This window comes from Archocentrus centrarchus, chromosome 1, assembly GCF_007364275.1.
Source record: "Archocentrus centrarchus isolate MPI-CPG fArcCen1 chromosome 1, fArcCen1, whole genome shotgun sequence".
Taxonomy (NCBI): Eukaryota; Metazoa; Chordata; class Actinopteri; order Cichliformes; family Cichlidae; genus Archocentrus; species Archocentrus centrarchus.
In genome coordinates, this window is record NC_044346.1 from 30,132,876 (window position 1) to 30,151,005 (window position 18,130).

The 18,130-nt window shown below is 38.5% G+C and overlaps 1 protein-coding gene across 1 annotated transcript in view; it reads right to left on the reverse strand.

Annotated features, from left to right (window-relative positions):
- LOC115781666 (complement C3-like) overlaps positions 1-18,130 on the reverse strand; it is a 101,053-nt gene that overhangs the window by 2,043 nt on the left and 80,880 nt on the right. Inside the window, exons 30-42 of the mRNA XM_030731871.1 lie at positions 17,337-17,422; positions 14,400-14,477; positions 14,134-14,289; positions 10,677-10,739; positions 8,321-8,402; positions 8,157-8,205; positions 4,476-4,563; positions 4,285-4,374; positions 4,008-4,110; positions 3,709-3,801; positions 1,369-1,461; positions 1,209-1,292; positions 180-324 (exon numbers count right to left, since the gene is read on the reverse strand). Coding sequence (XP_030587731.1) covers positions 180-324; positions 1,209-1,292; positions 1,369-1,461; positions 3,709-3,801; positions 4,008-4,110; positions 4,285-4,374; positions 4,476-4,563; positions 8,157-8,205; positions 8,321-8,402; positions 10,677-10,739; positions 14,134-14,289; positions 14,400-14,477; positions 17,337-17,422 — 1,210 coding nt within the window. The remainder of the gene's footprint in view (positions 1-179; positions 325-1,208; positions 1,293-1,368; positions 1,462-3,708; positions 3,802-4,007; positions 4,111-4,284; positions 4,375-4,475; positions 4,564-8,156; positions 8,206-8,320; positions 8,403-10,676; positions 10,740-14,133; positions 14,290-14,399; positions 14,478-17,336; positions 17,423-18,130) is intronic.

Below are 18,130 nucleotides of genomic sequence, written 5' to 3' on the forward strand. Positions count from 1 at the left end.
TCATACTCTAACGGTTGCCTCGGAGAGCAACTTGGGGTTCTTGCCAAGGTTGATTTGACTGCCTGACCTAGCTTGAAGGATTTGTATATACAGGAATAGAAAGCAGCGCAATTTCAAAATGTTTGAAATGGTATGAAATAATGCAGGTGATAAACACACGTACATATATATAAACTTACATTTTGTTTTTCTTATCTTTGTAAATATCTTTGAATGTGCCCATGATGAGGTAGGTTTTACCGACGATCAGATTCTGAGCCTTTCTGCAGTGCTGAGAACTGAGAAATTTGCGTAGGTGACCCTCTGAACCAATATCAGTAGTTCCTGCAGTTAGAACATAATGAAGAAGACAATATAGAAATCTTTTTTCCTGACAAGAAATGCAATATGAGAAATATCATGCGTACCACTGCATAGAGACCAGTGTTAATTTTGTTGACGAAATATTTTCGTCATAGTTTTCGTCAACGACCCTTTTTTTCATGACAAAAACCAGACGATAACGAAATAAAAACTACCTAAAAGGATAAAAACAATGACGAAAGTAACTGACACTTTCGTCAGCGAATAAAAACGAGACGAAAATGCTTGGCGGGGACGACATCCAATCAGAACTAATTTAATATTGTGAAAGGCAGGGTCAATTTGGGAAAACATCCAATCAGACGCACAGTTGCACAAATTTACTCTAAACCTGGGAAGACCAAACTAGCCTGTGATTTGTCTTTACTTCCAATAGAACTAAGTTATGTAAACAATGCCAGCAGGGCGAAAGAGAAGAGCCGATGTATGGACACATTTGTCCTTTGACGTTGTGACAAACAAAACGATGTGTAAACCATGTGGGGCGACTATCTTGGGTAAAAACACGACAAATCTTAAACGACATCTGCAAACCAGTCACCCAGATCTCCATGCAAAGGTAAGCATTTTAATGTCATGCAGAGTAAAGTGTGTTTCCCAGTTTAGCGTTTGTGTTTAGAGAAAATCTCTACACCGCGGTGGATTAGCCTTTCCTAATCTTAGTCCTGAACACTGCCCTGTACCTTTCAGAGCGTGTCCTGCTGTAAAACGCTCGGATTGTCTCAGTAAGGTGGTGTTTAGTCATAGTCAAAAGACTATGACTAAAACGAAATCAAAATTTGCTGTCAAAATTAACACTGATAGAGACTAATGGACCGTTAAAGAAAGAGAATATTAACACGTACCTTCCTTGATCACTTCAACAATTTGCACTGTGTAAAAGTCAGTGGACCAGTGGTCTTCCAAATTTTCCACCCTTACTTTGTAAACTGAGAACAAACAAATTGCAGATTATGAATCCACTTTGCTTGTTTTCTCACTTTTACATTAGCAAATCTCTCTTACCATAATCTATACTGCCATCACTTGCGACTTCACAAGCCTTTGCAATGCGGTCATCATTGCTGAATCCGTTCTTTCTCTGGAAACTGCAATTTTCTGGAAATACAGAGTGGGTACAAAGTAAATTCACACCAGTTGACGTGAATGGATTAGCCGATGTGAATGTGTGTATGTATGCAGCTGTTTTTTTTTCTTACAATTTCTGTTTATTTATGTATTGTGTTTCATTATTTTATTAAAGCTTTAATTTGGTCTTACCTAGCTAGCTGCTACATAAAGTCCATGCTCCAAATCACTTCTTCTTTTATGACATGTTATATATTCGGAAGTTACTGTGATATACAGTGGTATACAAAAGTTTGGGCACCCCTGATAATTTTCATGATTTTCCTTTATAAGTCATTGGTTGTTCAGATCAGCAATTTCAGTTAAATATATCATATAGCAGACGAACACAGTGCTATTTGAGAAGTGAAATGAAGTTTATAGGATTTAAATAAAGTGTGCAGTAATTATTTAAACGAAATTAGGCAGGAATTGGGATTTTTACTAATAATCGCTTCTAACCATCTCTGACAGTTAATATTTCTTATCAATCAAATGTGATGAGGTAGACCATTCCTGTCAGAAAGTAGTGTGCACGCAGTGAACAACAGTTTTGTTAATCTGTTCCCCAGATACAAAGTCCTGGACCTTTACTCATCAAGCCAGCTCCAGCTGCTGATTCAGTTTCTTTCACATTCAATTAAATTCAATTCAATTCAGTTTTATTTATATAGAGCCAACTCACAACAGCAATAACCTCAAGGGACTCAATACAGGATCCAGATCTGGATCACATCTTTTCATCTTATAAATTTTCTGGGGACTTTTTTTTGTGATCCAGATGTGACTTGAAATGCATCAAAGTACAATACTTGAAAGAACAACAGCATGGAAAAATTGAGTCCCTGCATAAAAATTGATGGCTGGATTTGGATTCACTTGAGATATTTTATTGAGAAAAGACAATGTCTCACATTTTTTTCTTATTTCAATTGTATATGCATTTGTGAAGAAATATCATTAAATCCTTTCAGAAACATATTGGATCCAGATCTGGATCAACTTCAAAAGTTAAATCACTTCCAACTCAGGACAATCCCTATCTCTGGTAGAATTGTAACACGATCAACAGTTTTTAGTAACTCAACCTCCTTGGCTGAAGTAAAGAAATAACACAAGTATTTGGACAATGGCAATTTTTGTAATTTTGCTTCTGTACACCACCACAGTGGATTTTAAATAAAAGATTCAACATGTGATTAAAATGCAGACTTTCAGGTTTTATTCAACAGGTTTGGCACAAATGTTTAATAAACTGTTAAATATAATGATTAATTTTACTTAGATTAAAATTTTTATAGTCAATGTTTCCCTGAAGTCTAGAACCTGTGGACATTACCAAATGCAGTGTTTCCTCCCTTGAGATGCTCTGCCAGGAACTGACTTCAGCCACCCTAAGGTGCTGCTTGTTTGTGGGTCTCTCTGTGTTTAGCTTTGTCTTCAGTAACTGAGAAGCAGTTCTACAGGGTTGCGACTTGGTCACTGAAGAATATCCTATTTCTTTGCCTTAATAAACTCTTTGGTTGGTTTTGCAGGATGCTTTGGGCCATGATCATTTTGTGCTGTGAAGCTCCATCTGATCAGTTTTGCAGTGTTTGGCTGATTCTGAGCTGAGAGTATAATCCTGCACATTTCAGAATTAATCTTGCTATTTCCAGTCATCAATAAAGCGCCTTGAGGTGACTGTTTGCTGTGATTTGGCGCTATATAAATAAAATTGAATTGAATTGAATAAGCCATCAATAAGTCCTAGTGACCTGGTTCCAGTGGCAGCCATATATATGCATTCCATAACACTGAATCCATGTTTGACAGATGATCTGGAACACTTTTGATCACAATATTGGTTTCATCTTTCCAAACTGTGCAGGATCTTTGAGATCTTTTTTGTCATTGTCTAATCTGCCCTTCCTCTTTTTGAGTGTAACCAGAAATTTGTACCTGGTGTAAACACTCTCTATTTACATTCATGAAGGTGACTTTTGATTATAGGTTTTGACAAAAATATGTCAAAGCCTATAATTTTTCTTGAGAGAATTCTCTGCTTGGCTACAAGACGTGAGGGATATATATGTATATATATATAAACACTGTTATTACTGAACATTCCAAAAGTTATTGCAACACTTTTGTTCAAATTTCTTGAATTAAAGCTAAAAGTCTTTTTGTCATTGATAGTTTCTTTAACTTTCAAACTGAATAAATATAATAAATAGATGGTGTGGTAATTTAATTTACCTTCAGCACATATGCATTCCTGTTGTTCTCTACACAGTCTCAGAAGCTCCGCACTTTTTTTTTCAGGGTGGTAGAATTTCACACAAGGTTTTTCTGCAACAAGAAAAGCAGATGTTGAAAAAATATTTTGTACTTGCTGATCTAACACCAGCAACAGTAGGTACAATATATTAAATAATGACTTGTGTTGATTAAAAAAGTGTTCCTTGACCAACAAAACCATAACATTCTCATACTGTACAAATACTTTTAGGAACACATATTTGTTGTCATGTTTGTCTGAGATCTCAGAGACTCACTGTTATTGTATTCATAGACGGACACTGCAGCTGGTTGCAAGATGCTTACTTCCATAGCTGAATGGATCCTGAAAGCTATTATTTCTGGTTGTACACTACTAACCTGTGGAAAAGTATCGCACAAAGGTAAAATATGTTTATGTAGTGAAAAACACAAGTGAAATGCACATACTCAATAGCAGACTTTGTAATTAGGCTGCTTAATATAAATGAGAAGAAACTCTTTTTAAATGTAAGTTATGTGAATTTGAGGAAGAAACAATACAGACAGTCCTACCTTGTCCAGGTAAATAATGACTGACCCTCTTTCTGACAAATCCGTATTGCTTTCATATCTTGCAATGATCTTGGAGTGGCTATTAGTTAACTGCACACAGAGTTTAAAAGTAACTGGTTAGTACAAATAATGACAATTTAGGATTGTGCAATCTTGCATCATTGTATGCTTGTGTCCTTTTAAAGTCTTACAGCATCCAAGTCATTTTTGTCAAATGTGAAGCCAGTTGGCAAACCAACATCTACAATTGACATCGATGCATTGCGATCTTCTTTAAACCTGCATAGGTAATAGATAAAACTGTCAAAACAGAACCACAATAATAATAATTTTATATATATATATATATATTTACACACACACATATATATATACACAGCGGGTACGTAAAGTATTCAGACCCCTTTAAATTTTTCACTTTTTGTTTCATTGCAGCCATTTGCTAACATCAAAAAGGTTCATTTTTATTTCTCATTAATGTACACTCAGCACCCCATCTTGACAGAAAAAAACAGAAATGTAGAATTTTTTGCAAATTTATTAAAAAAGAAAAGCTGAAATACCATATGGTCATAAGTATTCAGATCCTTTGCTGTGACACTCATATTTAACTCACATGCTGTCCATTTCTTCTGATCCTCCTTGAGATGGTTCTACTCCTTCATTGGAGTCCAGCTGTGTTTAATTAAACTGATTGGACTTGATTAGGAAAGGCACACCTGTCTATATAAGACCTCACAGCTCACAGTGCATGTCAGAGCAAATGAGAATCATGAGGTCAAAGGAACTGCCTAAGGAGCTCAGAGACAGAATTGTGGCAACCCACAGATCTGGCCAAGGTTACAAAAGGATTTCTGCAGCACTCAAGGTTCCTAAGAGCACAGTGGCCTCCATAACCCTTAAATGAAAGAAGTTTGGGATGACCAGAACTCTTTCTAGACCTGGCCATCCAGCCAAACTGAGCAATCGTGGGAGAAAAGCCTTGGTGAGAGAGGTCTGTGTAGATTCTCAGTCATCCAGGTCATAGTAGTCTCTGGAGCTTGAAAAATTATCAACAGTATAAACTCGGTCACCTACAACATTTCCAAACACCTCGCCACCATCTTATCACCGCTTGTTGGCATCACACCCCACCACATTGAAAACTCTACAGATTTTACTAACAAGGTCCAGAATTTTGTACTGGATCCAGATGAAACCATGGTGTCCTTTGATGTGGTTTCACTTTTCACTTGCATACCCACAACTGAGGCAGTAGAGACCGTCAGAAGACGACTACAGGAAGACGATTCCTTACTGAACAGAACCAGCTTCACCCCAGATCAGATTTGTGCACTTTTAGATCTCTGCCTTACCACAACATATTTTAAATACAATGATGGATTCTACAGACAGAAGCATGGATGTGCCATGGGCTCCTCAGTGTCTCCCATTGTAGCCAACCTTTACATGGAGGAAGTGGAAAGTAAAGCTCTTGGTTCTTTCAAAGGGATGGCACCTAGCCACTGGTACAGATATGTAGATGACACCTGGGTCAAAATCAAAACCCAAGAAGTAGAAGCCTTCACTCATCACATTAACTCAGTGGATAAATACATACGTTTTACCAGGGAGGACACCAGAGATAACAAGTTACCATTCCTGGACTGTGCGGTGCTTATCGAGGAAGATGGAAGCCTCAACATTGAAGTTTACCGGAAGCCCACACACACAGACCAGTATCTCCTCTTTGACTCCCACCACCCTCTGGAACACAAACTTGGGGTGATCAGGACCCTACAACACCGTGCGGAAAGTGTTCCCTCTAAGGCAGAAGGGAAGCATAAGGAACACACACACATTGAGAAAGCCCTCAAAACATGCGGTTACCCCAACTGGGCCTTCATCAAGTCAGCTAAGATGCACAGGAATGAAGGCCAAACACAAACTACAGAGAATAGGAAGGACAAGAGGAACAACATTGTTATCCCATATGTGTCAGGCTTGTCAGAGAAACTCAGAAGAATTTTCTCCAAGCATGACATCCCAGTATACTTCAAACCAAGTCACACCCTAAGACAAAAACTGGTTCATCCCAAGGACAAACCCGCCAAACACAAGATCAGCGATGTAGTGTATGCTGTTCAGTGCAGTGAAGAGTGCTCGGACCTCTACATCGGTGAAACCAAACAGCCTCTTCACAAACGAATGGCACAACATAGAAGAGCCACCTCGACAGGACAAGATTCAGCAGTACATCTGCATCTGAAGGAAAAAGGGCACTCTTTTGAGGATGCCAATGTTCACATTTTGGACAGGGAAAACAGATGGTTTGAAAGAGGAGTGAAAGAAGCCATCTATGTCCACTGTGAACAACCATCATTGAACAGAGGAGGTGGATTACGTCACCAACTTTCCCCCACTTACAGTGCTGTCCTGAGCTCCCTTCCCAGACGTCTCAACCCCCATTCACACCTTTGTTCCAGTGACCTCAATAGGCACAGGAAACAATGGAGCGGAGTCCTAAATTGGTTTCAACTGAAACCACTGATTAAATATGACCCACGCCCCCTTCACACCTGGGCACATGTGTTCACGCACATGATCAATAGAGGGTCATAACCACCTCCAGGGGACTACGCCCACAGGGGTTTAAATACCTGGGTCTCTCCACCATTTGGTTGAGAACTGAAGAAGCCTTTCGGATGAGAGGTGAAACGTTTTCAAGAAACAAAAAGAAGTCCAGTCGCCTTTTTCAAGCTCCAGAGACTTGGTGAGAGAGGTAAAGAAGAACCCAAAGATCACTGTGGCTGAGCTCCAGAGATGCAGTAGGGAGATGGGAGAAAGTTCCACAAATTCAACTATCATTGCAGCCCTCCACCAGTCGGGGTTTTATGGCAGAGTGGCCTGACAGAAGCCTCTCCTCAGTGCAAGACATATGAAATCCCGCATTGAGTTTGCCAAAAAACACATGAAGGACTCCCAGACTATGGGAAATAAGATTCTCTGGTCTGATGAGATGAAGATTGAACTTTTTGGCATTCATTCTAAGTGGTATGTGTGGAGAACACCAGGCACTGCTCATCACCTGCCCAATACAATCCCAACAGTGAAACATGGTGGTGGCAGCATCATGCTATGGAGGTGTTTTTCAGCTGCAGGGGCAGGATGACTGGTTGCAATTAAAGGAAAGATGAATGCGGCCAAGTACAGAGATATCCTGGAAGAAAACCTCTTCCAGAGTGCTCAGGACCTCAGACTGGGCCGAAGGTTCACCTTCCAACAAGACAATGACCCTAAGCACACAGCTAAAATAACACAGGAGTGGCTTCAGAACAACTCTGTGACCATTCTTGACTGGCCCAGAGTCCTGACCTAAACCCAACATCTCTGGAGAGACCTGAAAATGGCTGTCCACCAACGTTCACCATCCAATCTGACGGAACTGGAGAGGATCTGCAAGGAAGAATGGCAGAGGATCCCCAAATCCAGGTGTGAAAAACTTGTTGCATCATTCCCAATAAGACTCATGGCTGTACCAGCTCAAAAGGGTGCTTCTACTCAATACTGAGCAAAGGGTCTGAATACTTATGACCATGTGATATTTCACTTCTTCTTTTTCAAAAAATTTGTAAAAATTTTTATATTTCTGTTTTTTCTGTCAAGATGGGGTGCTGAGTGTACATTAATGAGAAATAAAATGAACTTTTTTGATTTTAGCAAATGTCTGCAATGAAACAAAGTGTGAAAAATTTAAAGGGGTTTGAATACTTTCTGTACCCACTGTGTGTATATATATAAATATACACAGTCAATGTAAGTTCTTGATGACACTTACAAAACTGTATATTTATAAATATACACAGTCAATGTAAGTTCTTGATGACACTTACAAAACCTCTATTGTGAGCTTGTATGTCTTCTCATTTTCATCCAGTTTCACTGTAAAAGCAATGTTTTTCATGAGCAGTACCAGCCAGTGGGTGATACACACACACACACTGCAACAATGAATACCAACAACAACAGCAAGAAAGAGATGGCAGTTGAAAATTACCTGGGTCGATCTGCACAGACAGGTTGAACAGAGCACAGGCCTTCTCTACTGCTTTAGGGAGAGCATAATACATCGACACAATCTGTCACATAGATAAAAGTTCATCTTACAATGGCAGCAAGATTTTGCTTGCATTGAACTGAGGTGGTAATTTGTGCTTTGAGGAAAACGTTATTAAACTTGAGCGAATCAATACTAAAGAATGCTAAGTGTTTAGCTGAGTTCCATCTCTTTTAATCTTGTTTCAAATGAGCATTTTTCTTTTTTTAAAGCTGCTGTTGGTAACAAGTTGTTGTTGGTAATAAGCATAAAGTCAGTAAATACTACTAGTAAATACTAATGTTGACTAATGAAGCTCACGTAGTCATCAATGACCACTAATTCACGGACTTTAGTTAGAAATAAAAATTTGTTTACTTTTCTGGATGATATTAATTAGATACATTGGTTTCTGATTTTTTGGTAATGTTTCAATATACTGCTTTATTTTTGTTACTCTTAATTTAAGTTGCAAATTAATAGGTAAAATTTATTTGCCATTACTGAATGATTCTTTTAGATTTTTTTTTCTACGTAATACCAACTTGCCAGATTATCTTTTTGCTGTGAGTTATGCTATTTTTAGATCTCATAAGAAATGTTCAAACTAGTTGAAAGATCGCAATCAGCATCTAGCATTACATAAAAGTAATTTGCATTGATTGTTTGAGTACTACTGGAAAACAGGACTGAAAAAACAACAGGTTTATTAACAGTATTACTTAGCAAGTGAATTTGTTGTAGATGTTTAATTTTATTTTGAAAGGTTTTTTTTTTTTGTATTTGTAAAAACAAAACAAAACAAAAATAATTACATAAGACTTGAAACAGACTGTTACCTTTAGGGCAACAAGATGTTAGCAACAAGTATGGCATGCATTGCTGTATGCTTCTGTAGGCTATATAACACATTATTAAATTGTGGTAGTAAAACAACATAAAATAAAATGCACAACCACAAACATAAATATATTTCACTGGAATTTAATGTGAAAGACCAACACAAAGTGGTATACAATTGTGCAGTGGAAAGAAAATTATACACGATTCAAAACATTTTTTACAAATAAAAAACTGAAAAGTGCAATGTGCAAAAGTATTCAGCCCCCTTGAGTCAACACTTTGTGGAACCACCTTTTGCTGCAGTTACAGCTGCAAGTCTTTTAGGGTATGTCTCCACAAGCTTTGCACATCTAGTGATTGAAATTTTTGCCCATTCTTCTTTGCAAAACAGCTCAAGCTCAGTCAGATTAGATGGAGAGCATTTGTGTACAGCAGTTTTCAGATCTTGCCACAAATTCTCGATTGGGTTTAGGTCTGGACTTTGACTGGGCCATTCTAACACATGAATATATTTGGTTTTAAACCATTCTATTGTAGCCCTGGCTTTATGTTTAGAGTTGCTGTCCTGCTGGAAGGTGAACCTCCGCCCCAGTCTCAAGTCTTTTGCAGACTCCAACAGGTTTTCCTCCAAGATTGCCCTGTATTTGGCTCCATCCATCTTCCCATCAACTCTGACCAACTTCCCTGTCCCTGCTGAAGAGAAGCAGCCCCAGAGCATGATGCTGCCACCACCATATTTGACAGTGGGGATGGTGTGTTAAGAGTGATGTGCAGTGTTAATTCTCTGCCACATATAGTGTTTTGCATTTTGGCCAGAAAGTTCAATTTTGGTCTCATCTGACCAAAGCACCAGCATCAGTGCTCTCCTTGTTCGGCCTGTAAGTTTAGGTGGGCGGTCTTGTCTTGGTAGGTTTACAGTTGTGCCGTACTCTTTCCATTTCCGGATAATAGATTGAACAGTGCTCCGTGAGATGTTCAAAGCTTGGGAAATCTTTTTATAGCCTAAGCCTGCATTAAACTTCTCCACAACCTTATTCCTGACCTGTCTGGTGTGTTCTTTGGACTTCATGATATTACAATATTCTCTTAACCGACCTCTGAGGCCATCACAGAGCAGCTGTATTTGTACTGAGATTAGATTACACACAGGTGGACTTGTTTTAGTCATTAGTAGTCATCAGGCAACTTCTGAATGCAATTGGTTGCACTCAGAGAAAAGGGGGCTGAATACTTTTGTACACTGTACTTTTCAGTTTTTTATTTGTAAAAAATGTTTGGAATCATGTATAATTTTCTTTCCACTTCACAATTGTATACCACTTTGTGTTGGTCTTTCACATTAAATTCCAGTGAAATATATTTATGTTTGTGGTTGTAATGTGACAAAATACTGAAAGGTTCAAGGGGTATGAATACTTTTGCAAGCCACTGTATACACAAGAAAAATAAATGTATAAAAGAGCACCATATTTACCTTCAAGACTGCTTCTCCATTTCCTGTGGCATTCACTAGTATATCTATGTTTATAGCAGGGAACTGTTGAGATTTAAAATATGAAAATGGTTAAAAGGGGCAATGCTTTTGTTGGCCACAGCAGCTTTTATTGACAGTAGAGAGAGACAGGAAATGGGGGAAAGATACAGGGGAAGACACGCGGGCAAATTGACGACGGGCCGGGACGCGAACCTGCGCCGCCCACACCGCGGCATATGTATGCGGTCGCTGGCTTCACCACTAAACCACCCAGGCGCCCTGATGGTTGGTTTTTTGTCTGTATTTAGTTCTGAGTTTATCAGGGAAGGAAAAACTCCCTTTTAACAGGAGAAACCTCTGTCAGAAACAAGACTGGGTGAAAAATAAAAAGAAGAGCATTAATCCTCTGTATTTATAATCCTCCTGCTCTTCTCGTTGTCAGTTCACAGTGTTACCCACCTCTTTTTACCTTAACTATTTCCTATTTAGTAACCCTCTTGTTGATTTTTTTTTTTTTGCTACCTGCATCTCTGCCTTGGCGGTAATCTGTATTTTTATCTGTTTAAGAACTTCACCTAACAAACATAAAACTGAGAAACTAACTTTAAATCTGATTTATTTTTAAAAAATGTTCATAGTTTTAGTAGCAACGGAAAAAAAAAATCATTTTATTATTTTATTTTATTTACCATAAGGCTCATTGCCACCAATCCTGCTATCAGCCACTTTTGCTAAACCACTATACAGTAAATGCCCAACAAAAACTGGGCTTTGCACTGATAGAGAGAAACCACTTCTAACATTCAAAGCCTACAACAAACTAAACACTCAGTTTGATGGTTGTAATGATATATATAGTATAGAAATAGCACTTATTCCTTCTATTATGTCTCTACATATGTAACAAGAATTTTCATAGTAAAAAAGGAAAAACAAACGAATACATTTGATTGTATAATTTATGTGTTTCATTCTACTGGAGCGCACTGAAAACATGTCACAAGGCAGTGAATACAGAGACTCTTAGCTAAAACTGAGAATCCCTGATAAAGACCTGAAGGCTGTTCCTAAGACTTCTCTATGACATGTGTAAGGCTCACATTGTTTTCACCCACATATTGGAACTAATTTACTCAATAACACAAAAAATCTGAATATTTAGTTACAAAAATGATGAATAAATGCATCAGTAAATGAAATTATGAATTAATGATAAGTCTCAAGTTTAGATCTGCATTTGGTTCAATATGAGTTTGTAGTTATATGGACTCTAAGGCCAGAATTATGCTTCTGCATCGGGTCTTTGCAGAGACTGAGAAATAACCAACGTGAGTGGCTGATTTTGTGTGTTGTGTCAAAAAGTCTGCCAAAAGGCGTTTGTCGCTCCCCGTGTGTCGAGCCCATAAGAGTGGATGAGCAGTGTTGGGCTATCTGAACACGTTGGGGCCTGTTGGTCAGAAAGTCCAGTAGCCAGTTGCAGATAGAAGCGCCGATGCCTAGATTCTTTAGTTTATTAAATTTGAGGGGATGACAGTGTTGAATGCTGAGCTAAAGTGTAGGAACAGCATGTGGGCATACATCTCCTTATTGTCCAGCTATGAGAGGACAGAGTGCAGTACAATGGAGACTGCATCCTTTGTGCTCCTGTTCTTGCGGTTGTGGTGTAGGTCCAGGGTGGAGGGAAGACAGGACTTGAGGTGATGACTTGTGATGATGGGAGTAAGTGCTGCTGGACGGTAGTCACTGAGGCGCATTGGGTAGGAGTGTTTAGGTACTGGCAATTTTTTTCCCCTTTCTCTCTTTCTTTTGCATCTTGCTTTCTGTGTTTTCTCAGGTGGAGAAATGGGCCAGGCGTTCTTGCTGGGCCGCCTTTTGGTGGAGGTTTGGATTTTCTTGGGCTTCAGTTGTCACACCTGATTCTCCTCGTAATGTGCAGAACTTAAAGACCAGCTTATACCTCGACTCTCACCAGATCATTGTTGCCTCTGTGATGGTAATTGGCTCATTCATGTTCAGAACTAGTTTTTGCTTCTTATTCTGTTTAATCTCGATCTCTCATTTGACTTTAGTAATTCCTCTGGCAAAAGGACAGCTGAAGTTTCCTCTTTCCCAATCCTGCTTAGTTTTGGACTTAACTGCATTCAAACTTCCAGCCACACTTACCTGTTTCCTGCCTGCCACTATTAGTTTATGAAAATTTTTTATCATTCTGCCTTCAAAATGCTATAGCTATAATTATTATCCACAGTATTCCTGACTTCGCGCCACTACCCATAATTCATAGTGGAAACCGGTAGTTTACTTCCATTTGCACTGTTGTTTACGGTTGCGGCTTACACACTTGCCGTTCATTTAAACATTTTGACACTGCAGTTTCTTTTACCTGGCCTAAATGGTACCACATCGGAGGTGGATACATTGCAAGGATGTTTTAAAAAGTAGCGAGGTAACAGTGCCTCACCCATCCCTTGTATAAATGACATGAAATTATGGCCCGAAGTCAGCTACATCGACATTATCAGTTACCTTGTTTTTTCCGAAGGTCTTGATGGCGGGGAATCACGTAATTATAAGAGCACCAGATTACCTTCAAAGCAATAAAATCAATAAAGTAATGCTGAACAAACTAGGCAGCAGCGTTTTCCTTAAAGCAGCTGTAGAGCCGAGCCAGCTCATCGGCCAAGCTAAGCGCTTAGCATGGGTCATGCTATGGGAAAGTGGAGGGGTGGAGACAGTCAGCTGTTCCTGTATCGAGGATTAGGGAAATCATGTAGTGATGCTGCAGCTATTCTGTGGAAGATATATCACTTATCTGGATATCAGAGTGTTCAGATCACTGAAACAGAAACACTGGACTGGCCGAAAGCTGTGATCGAGGAGACACGCAGCTGTCATCTTGCTAACTGCTACGTGTTTACATGAAGGCAGGTATTGTTTAAAATTTGTGTAGGCTGTATGCTGTAGTGTCACACTATAAATTAAATAACATAAAAAAAATAAGAGGCTGTACATTAAAGGAAAACTTAAAACATAAGGAAAAAATACGGTAATAGGATGTGCAACTGGGTAGTATAATTTGGGGGAAAAAGAACAAATTTACAGAATAAAATAATTTGAAAAAATGTACAGACTGATGTAGTGACAACCGACAACAGCACAAGTTGAATCCAAGCTTATGTTCCAACTAATAAAGCTGCCTGTTAACCGAATTTTGTCATTAACTCTGGCTCTAACTTTGGGTAACCGGAAGTATAAAGCCGAACAACGGAAGTAGCAGTCTGTCATGGCAGCCTACGTATGCTCTTTCAGAAACCCGTGGATAGGATGAGAAGAAAGAAGAAGAAAGAAAGAAGGTGCTGAAACATTAAAGAATAATTCTAATATTCTTCTGCTTAATCTGACCAGACAATCCACCTTTGATAACTTGCTCTGGCTTATTGCATGTGTGTGATCTCACCTTTGATGTTCTTGTGGTAAAATGATTTCCCTTGTTGAAGCTGTACTGCTCAATCACTGCCCGGCCTGGTAACAAGATGTCCACATTCACATTATACTCTGGTTCTTTAGCATTGATCCAGTACTCTGCAATTGCTTGGTATGCCATTATAGTAGCCTGAAGAAAGGCATACACAAACAACTGAGCTTCAATATACTTACAAAAAAAAAAGCTTAATTCTTAACAGAAACATAAAAAATAGTCAGACGGAAAGACTTATGTGCTACCTGAGTTGACCCATACCCTCCGCCTCCCTGCTGGTGTTCACCAAGCCATCTCACAATAGGGGTGGCTTTTTCAAAGGCCTTTAATAATAAAAGGTAAAAAAAATTCTTTTAAAATAATTTTAGTAACTTTAAAAGTGTGACTGTATTTTATCATTTCAAGAAGTCTCTGGCAGTGTGCCACTAATCTAGAGACAATTATCTTTAGATTATAACTACATATTTTTCTGATACTTCTATGTGACAGTGCGAAACTGCAGTATTTTCTTCTTCAGCAGTTGCTAAAAAATCTTAACTTATAGAATAAATTCTACTAAAACTGGCATTCATAGTCATCAGTGGAGAAACCTGCCTGTGTTGTTTCTTAGTAATCAAAATTATGCTGAGATTTTTTATATATATATATGTGTGTAAAACCATCTGGTTTAAACTACACAAACATGTAAGAGCATTCAACTGTTTTGACTGGTAACAGGTTATTTAACCTTAACTTGTGCAGTTAAGAAGACGCACGTCAAAAGGCACATCCCATGGTTGTGCAAAAGACGTTACTCCTTTTTGAGAAAGGTCACATTATGAACTTGGATCAAGCAAAGAAAATAATTTGCTGATTGCTGAAACTACTAAAACTGGGTTAAGAACTTTCTAAGACATTGCCAAAACCTGTAATGATAGCTGCGAACCATCATTTTCAAGCAAGAAAAAAAAAAAACTTGAATCATCATGATTATAGAGTATTTAAACATGTGCTCTGATGAACAACAAACACCCTCAACCAATTAAAGAAACAAACAGTAGAACCCCTGCCTATGTGTAATATTAAAAGTAAGAGCATAGCCACATGCACAATGCAAGGAGAACTCAAGGGACTAAAACCACTTAGAACTAAGGCTGATCAAATTGAAAAAAGCTTAAATTTGCTAGGGAGCATAAACATTGGCGTGTAGAGCAATGGAAAATGGACAAATGGTCTGATGGGGATGGCTGAAGCTCAGGAGGTAAAGGAGTAAGTATGGTATGACATTCATACTCTGAGAGTTGCATCAGAGAGCAACTGGGGGTTCAGTATCTTGCCCAACAACACTTTGGCATGCAGACAGGAGCAGCCGGGAATCAAACCACCAACCCTCCAATTAGTAGATGACCTGCTCTACCTCCTGAGCCACAGCCACCCCTCCTCACCTTTCAGAAACTATGTGAATTTTCTCTGTAGCCCAAAGTGGTTGAGGAGCTACAGCAATGTGAAGTGCACATGGTGAAATCCAGGAGCTGTTTTTTTCTATGTACCTTGTGAATGCTTTGAGCTACAGTATACACCAAATATCATTGTAAAATTCATTTTCCCTTCTTTCCGAAACTGTCGGAATTTTCCTTCTAGCATAAACAGTAATGGAGTTAGGGTCATTTAAAAAGTGCATGTCAAATGGGCCCACCAGCGGGCCCTTAAAAAATAAAGGGTTAAGAATGGCTTCTTTCCAGCCCGTCTTCTGTTGATTCCATTGGATCATCTGAAGGGTCAGATGCAGGTCCTGTGTCAGATCTTTGCTGCATTTCCTGTTTCTTCAGGACACTTAGATATTGTTCCTCTGTTATAAATAAGTTTTTCAGCGTGCTTCATCTTTTTTGTAATCTACGGAACCCCGCAAGGGACATGGGGGAAAAAAAGAAATAAGATGTATTTTTGCGAGACATTGCAAAACATTTGCGATATCTCACAAAACATTTGCATTAACTTTTTAATTTTTGGCCACGCATTTCCACGTTAATCTTGCTACGGCAGTGTCCGTCAGGACGTTGAAAGGATCGGTGAGAGACTGCCAGCAAAAGTCGCCTTTAATTTGTAATTCAGTGGTTACTGTTGGCCGTAACCACGCCAAAACTGTACAGGCATGAAGTAATTAACCTGACTTACTTTCTTGTTCTCATGCCATCACTGCTTCACTCGATCGCCACAAACACACACAGCTCTGCCCTGCCCTTCTCCTCCTCTCAGCCACTCAGCTCATAAACAACCACAGTGATGGAGGACACATCCATTGGAGATATTCATATTCATATATATTCATAAAATAAAAGCTTGAGCTGTGTGTGTGTGTGTGTGTGGGGGGGGGGGGGGGGGGGTGGGGGGTGGGGGGGTTGAGTGAAGCAGTGAGTAGGTGAGAGTGAGACAGTCAGGTTCATTTCGTGGTTTAACTTGGTGTCACCAACATTGTTGTTGAAAACACTATAACCACTTAAAAAAAATACAAGAAAGCAAAATATAAAGAAAAAAAGAACTGAAAGTTTGTGGTTCAGTAACTGCAAAATGCAGGCTTTTGTTACATGCCCTGTTGAAACCCGTTTTATTATACTTTACATAATTTTGAGTATAACTATTTTTTATGCATATTCATTCTTTCTCTTAACACTACTTTATTTAAAGATATAATGCATTTTGGGGTCAACTTGAAAGAGGTAAAAGTACAATCAGAGGTCAAATGTGACATATCTGAACACAAACTTTAATGTGCTATTTAGAATCCTCATATACCATAAGTTATAAGGCTTTTTGTTAATTTTTGACCAGTAAATCATTAAGTTGACCTTGAAGATCTTGGTGGATGTAAGCCAAATTTTAATGGATTGTTAGTGTAACATGGCCCAACTCTACACCCCTACAAAGTTTTATCAGAATTCATTCAAAAATTTTTGAACCATTTTGTTTACAGAGACATGCATGCACTCACGCAAATGCTACCAAAAACACGACATGAGGATTGGCTTGAGACATTTGCACAACACTGTACGCAGGGTAGAAAAATATGGCCATTTGAGATGGAAAAAACTTACAGAAACAGTCTTTACTTTACTTTACTTTAGGATTTTGGGTTGAGGTACTTTAAGGTGGTAAAAATGAAGTACACCTCAGTTATATTTTCAGTGTAAGTGGAATGTACTTACCTCGGCCCTGATGAGAGCAAGAAGAGCATAAGCTGTGGCTTCCAGTGTGTAATAATATTCATTATGTACTTGCCAGTGGGTTTTGTCTGTGGAGGATTCACACATACAAATACGTACAAGTGTTACAAATACATATGTTTAATCTTACTACAACTACTACTACTATTATTACAGAGAAAAAGCACTGTCATACTTTGAAACTCACACCCACTGAAGCAGTGAAAGCTGAAAGCAATTAGCGCCACAAAATGTAATTGAGGCCTCAGACTGTGCCAAACTTAAAAAGCTTAAAAACATCAGATTTTACTTTGTCAAACCTTTATTTCACTGTGTATATCACCCTAAAATTATTTGATAGTTAGCTAATATTAGTTGTGTTAACAACATTAGCTTTGTGAATGCACATCTCTCCAGAACACACTTTCAAATGTTGTATCTTAATACACACATTTTAGCTGCCTAAAACTCATAGATAAATCTTAAACATGGATATTTCAGTTATCATTGACAAAATCTTATAGCATACAAAAGCACTAAGCAACAAGATCCCACAGTTTCCCCATTTTCCTGCTATATCTGTTTTTTTGTCTTCTGAAAGGCTTTTTCTTTTCTTTGGTTCTGCAGCTTAGTTTTGAATTGCTTATGCCATTTTTTTTCAATTTTTACTAGTAGAACTGACCAGAAGGCACTTTTAACTTGACTCTAATTCTGTCTCTACAAGGTGTAAAATTTACATATTAATAATAAATCAAATTAAATTGGATTGAACCTTTCAAGATCACTTTCTTCTATAT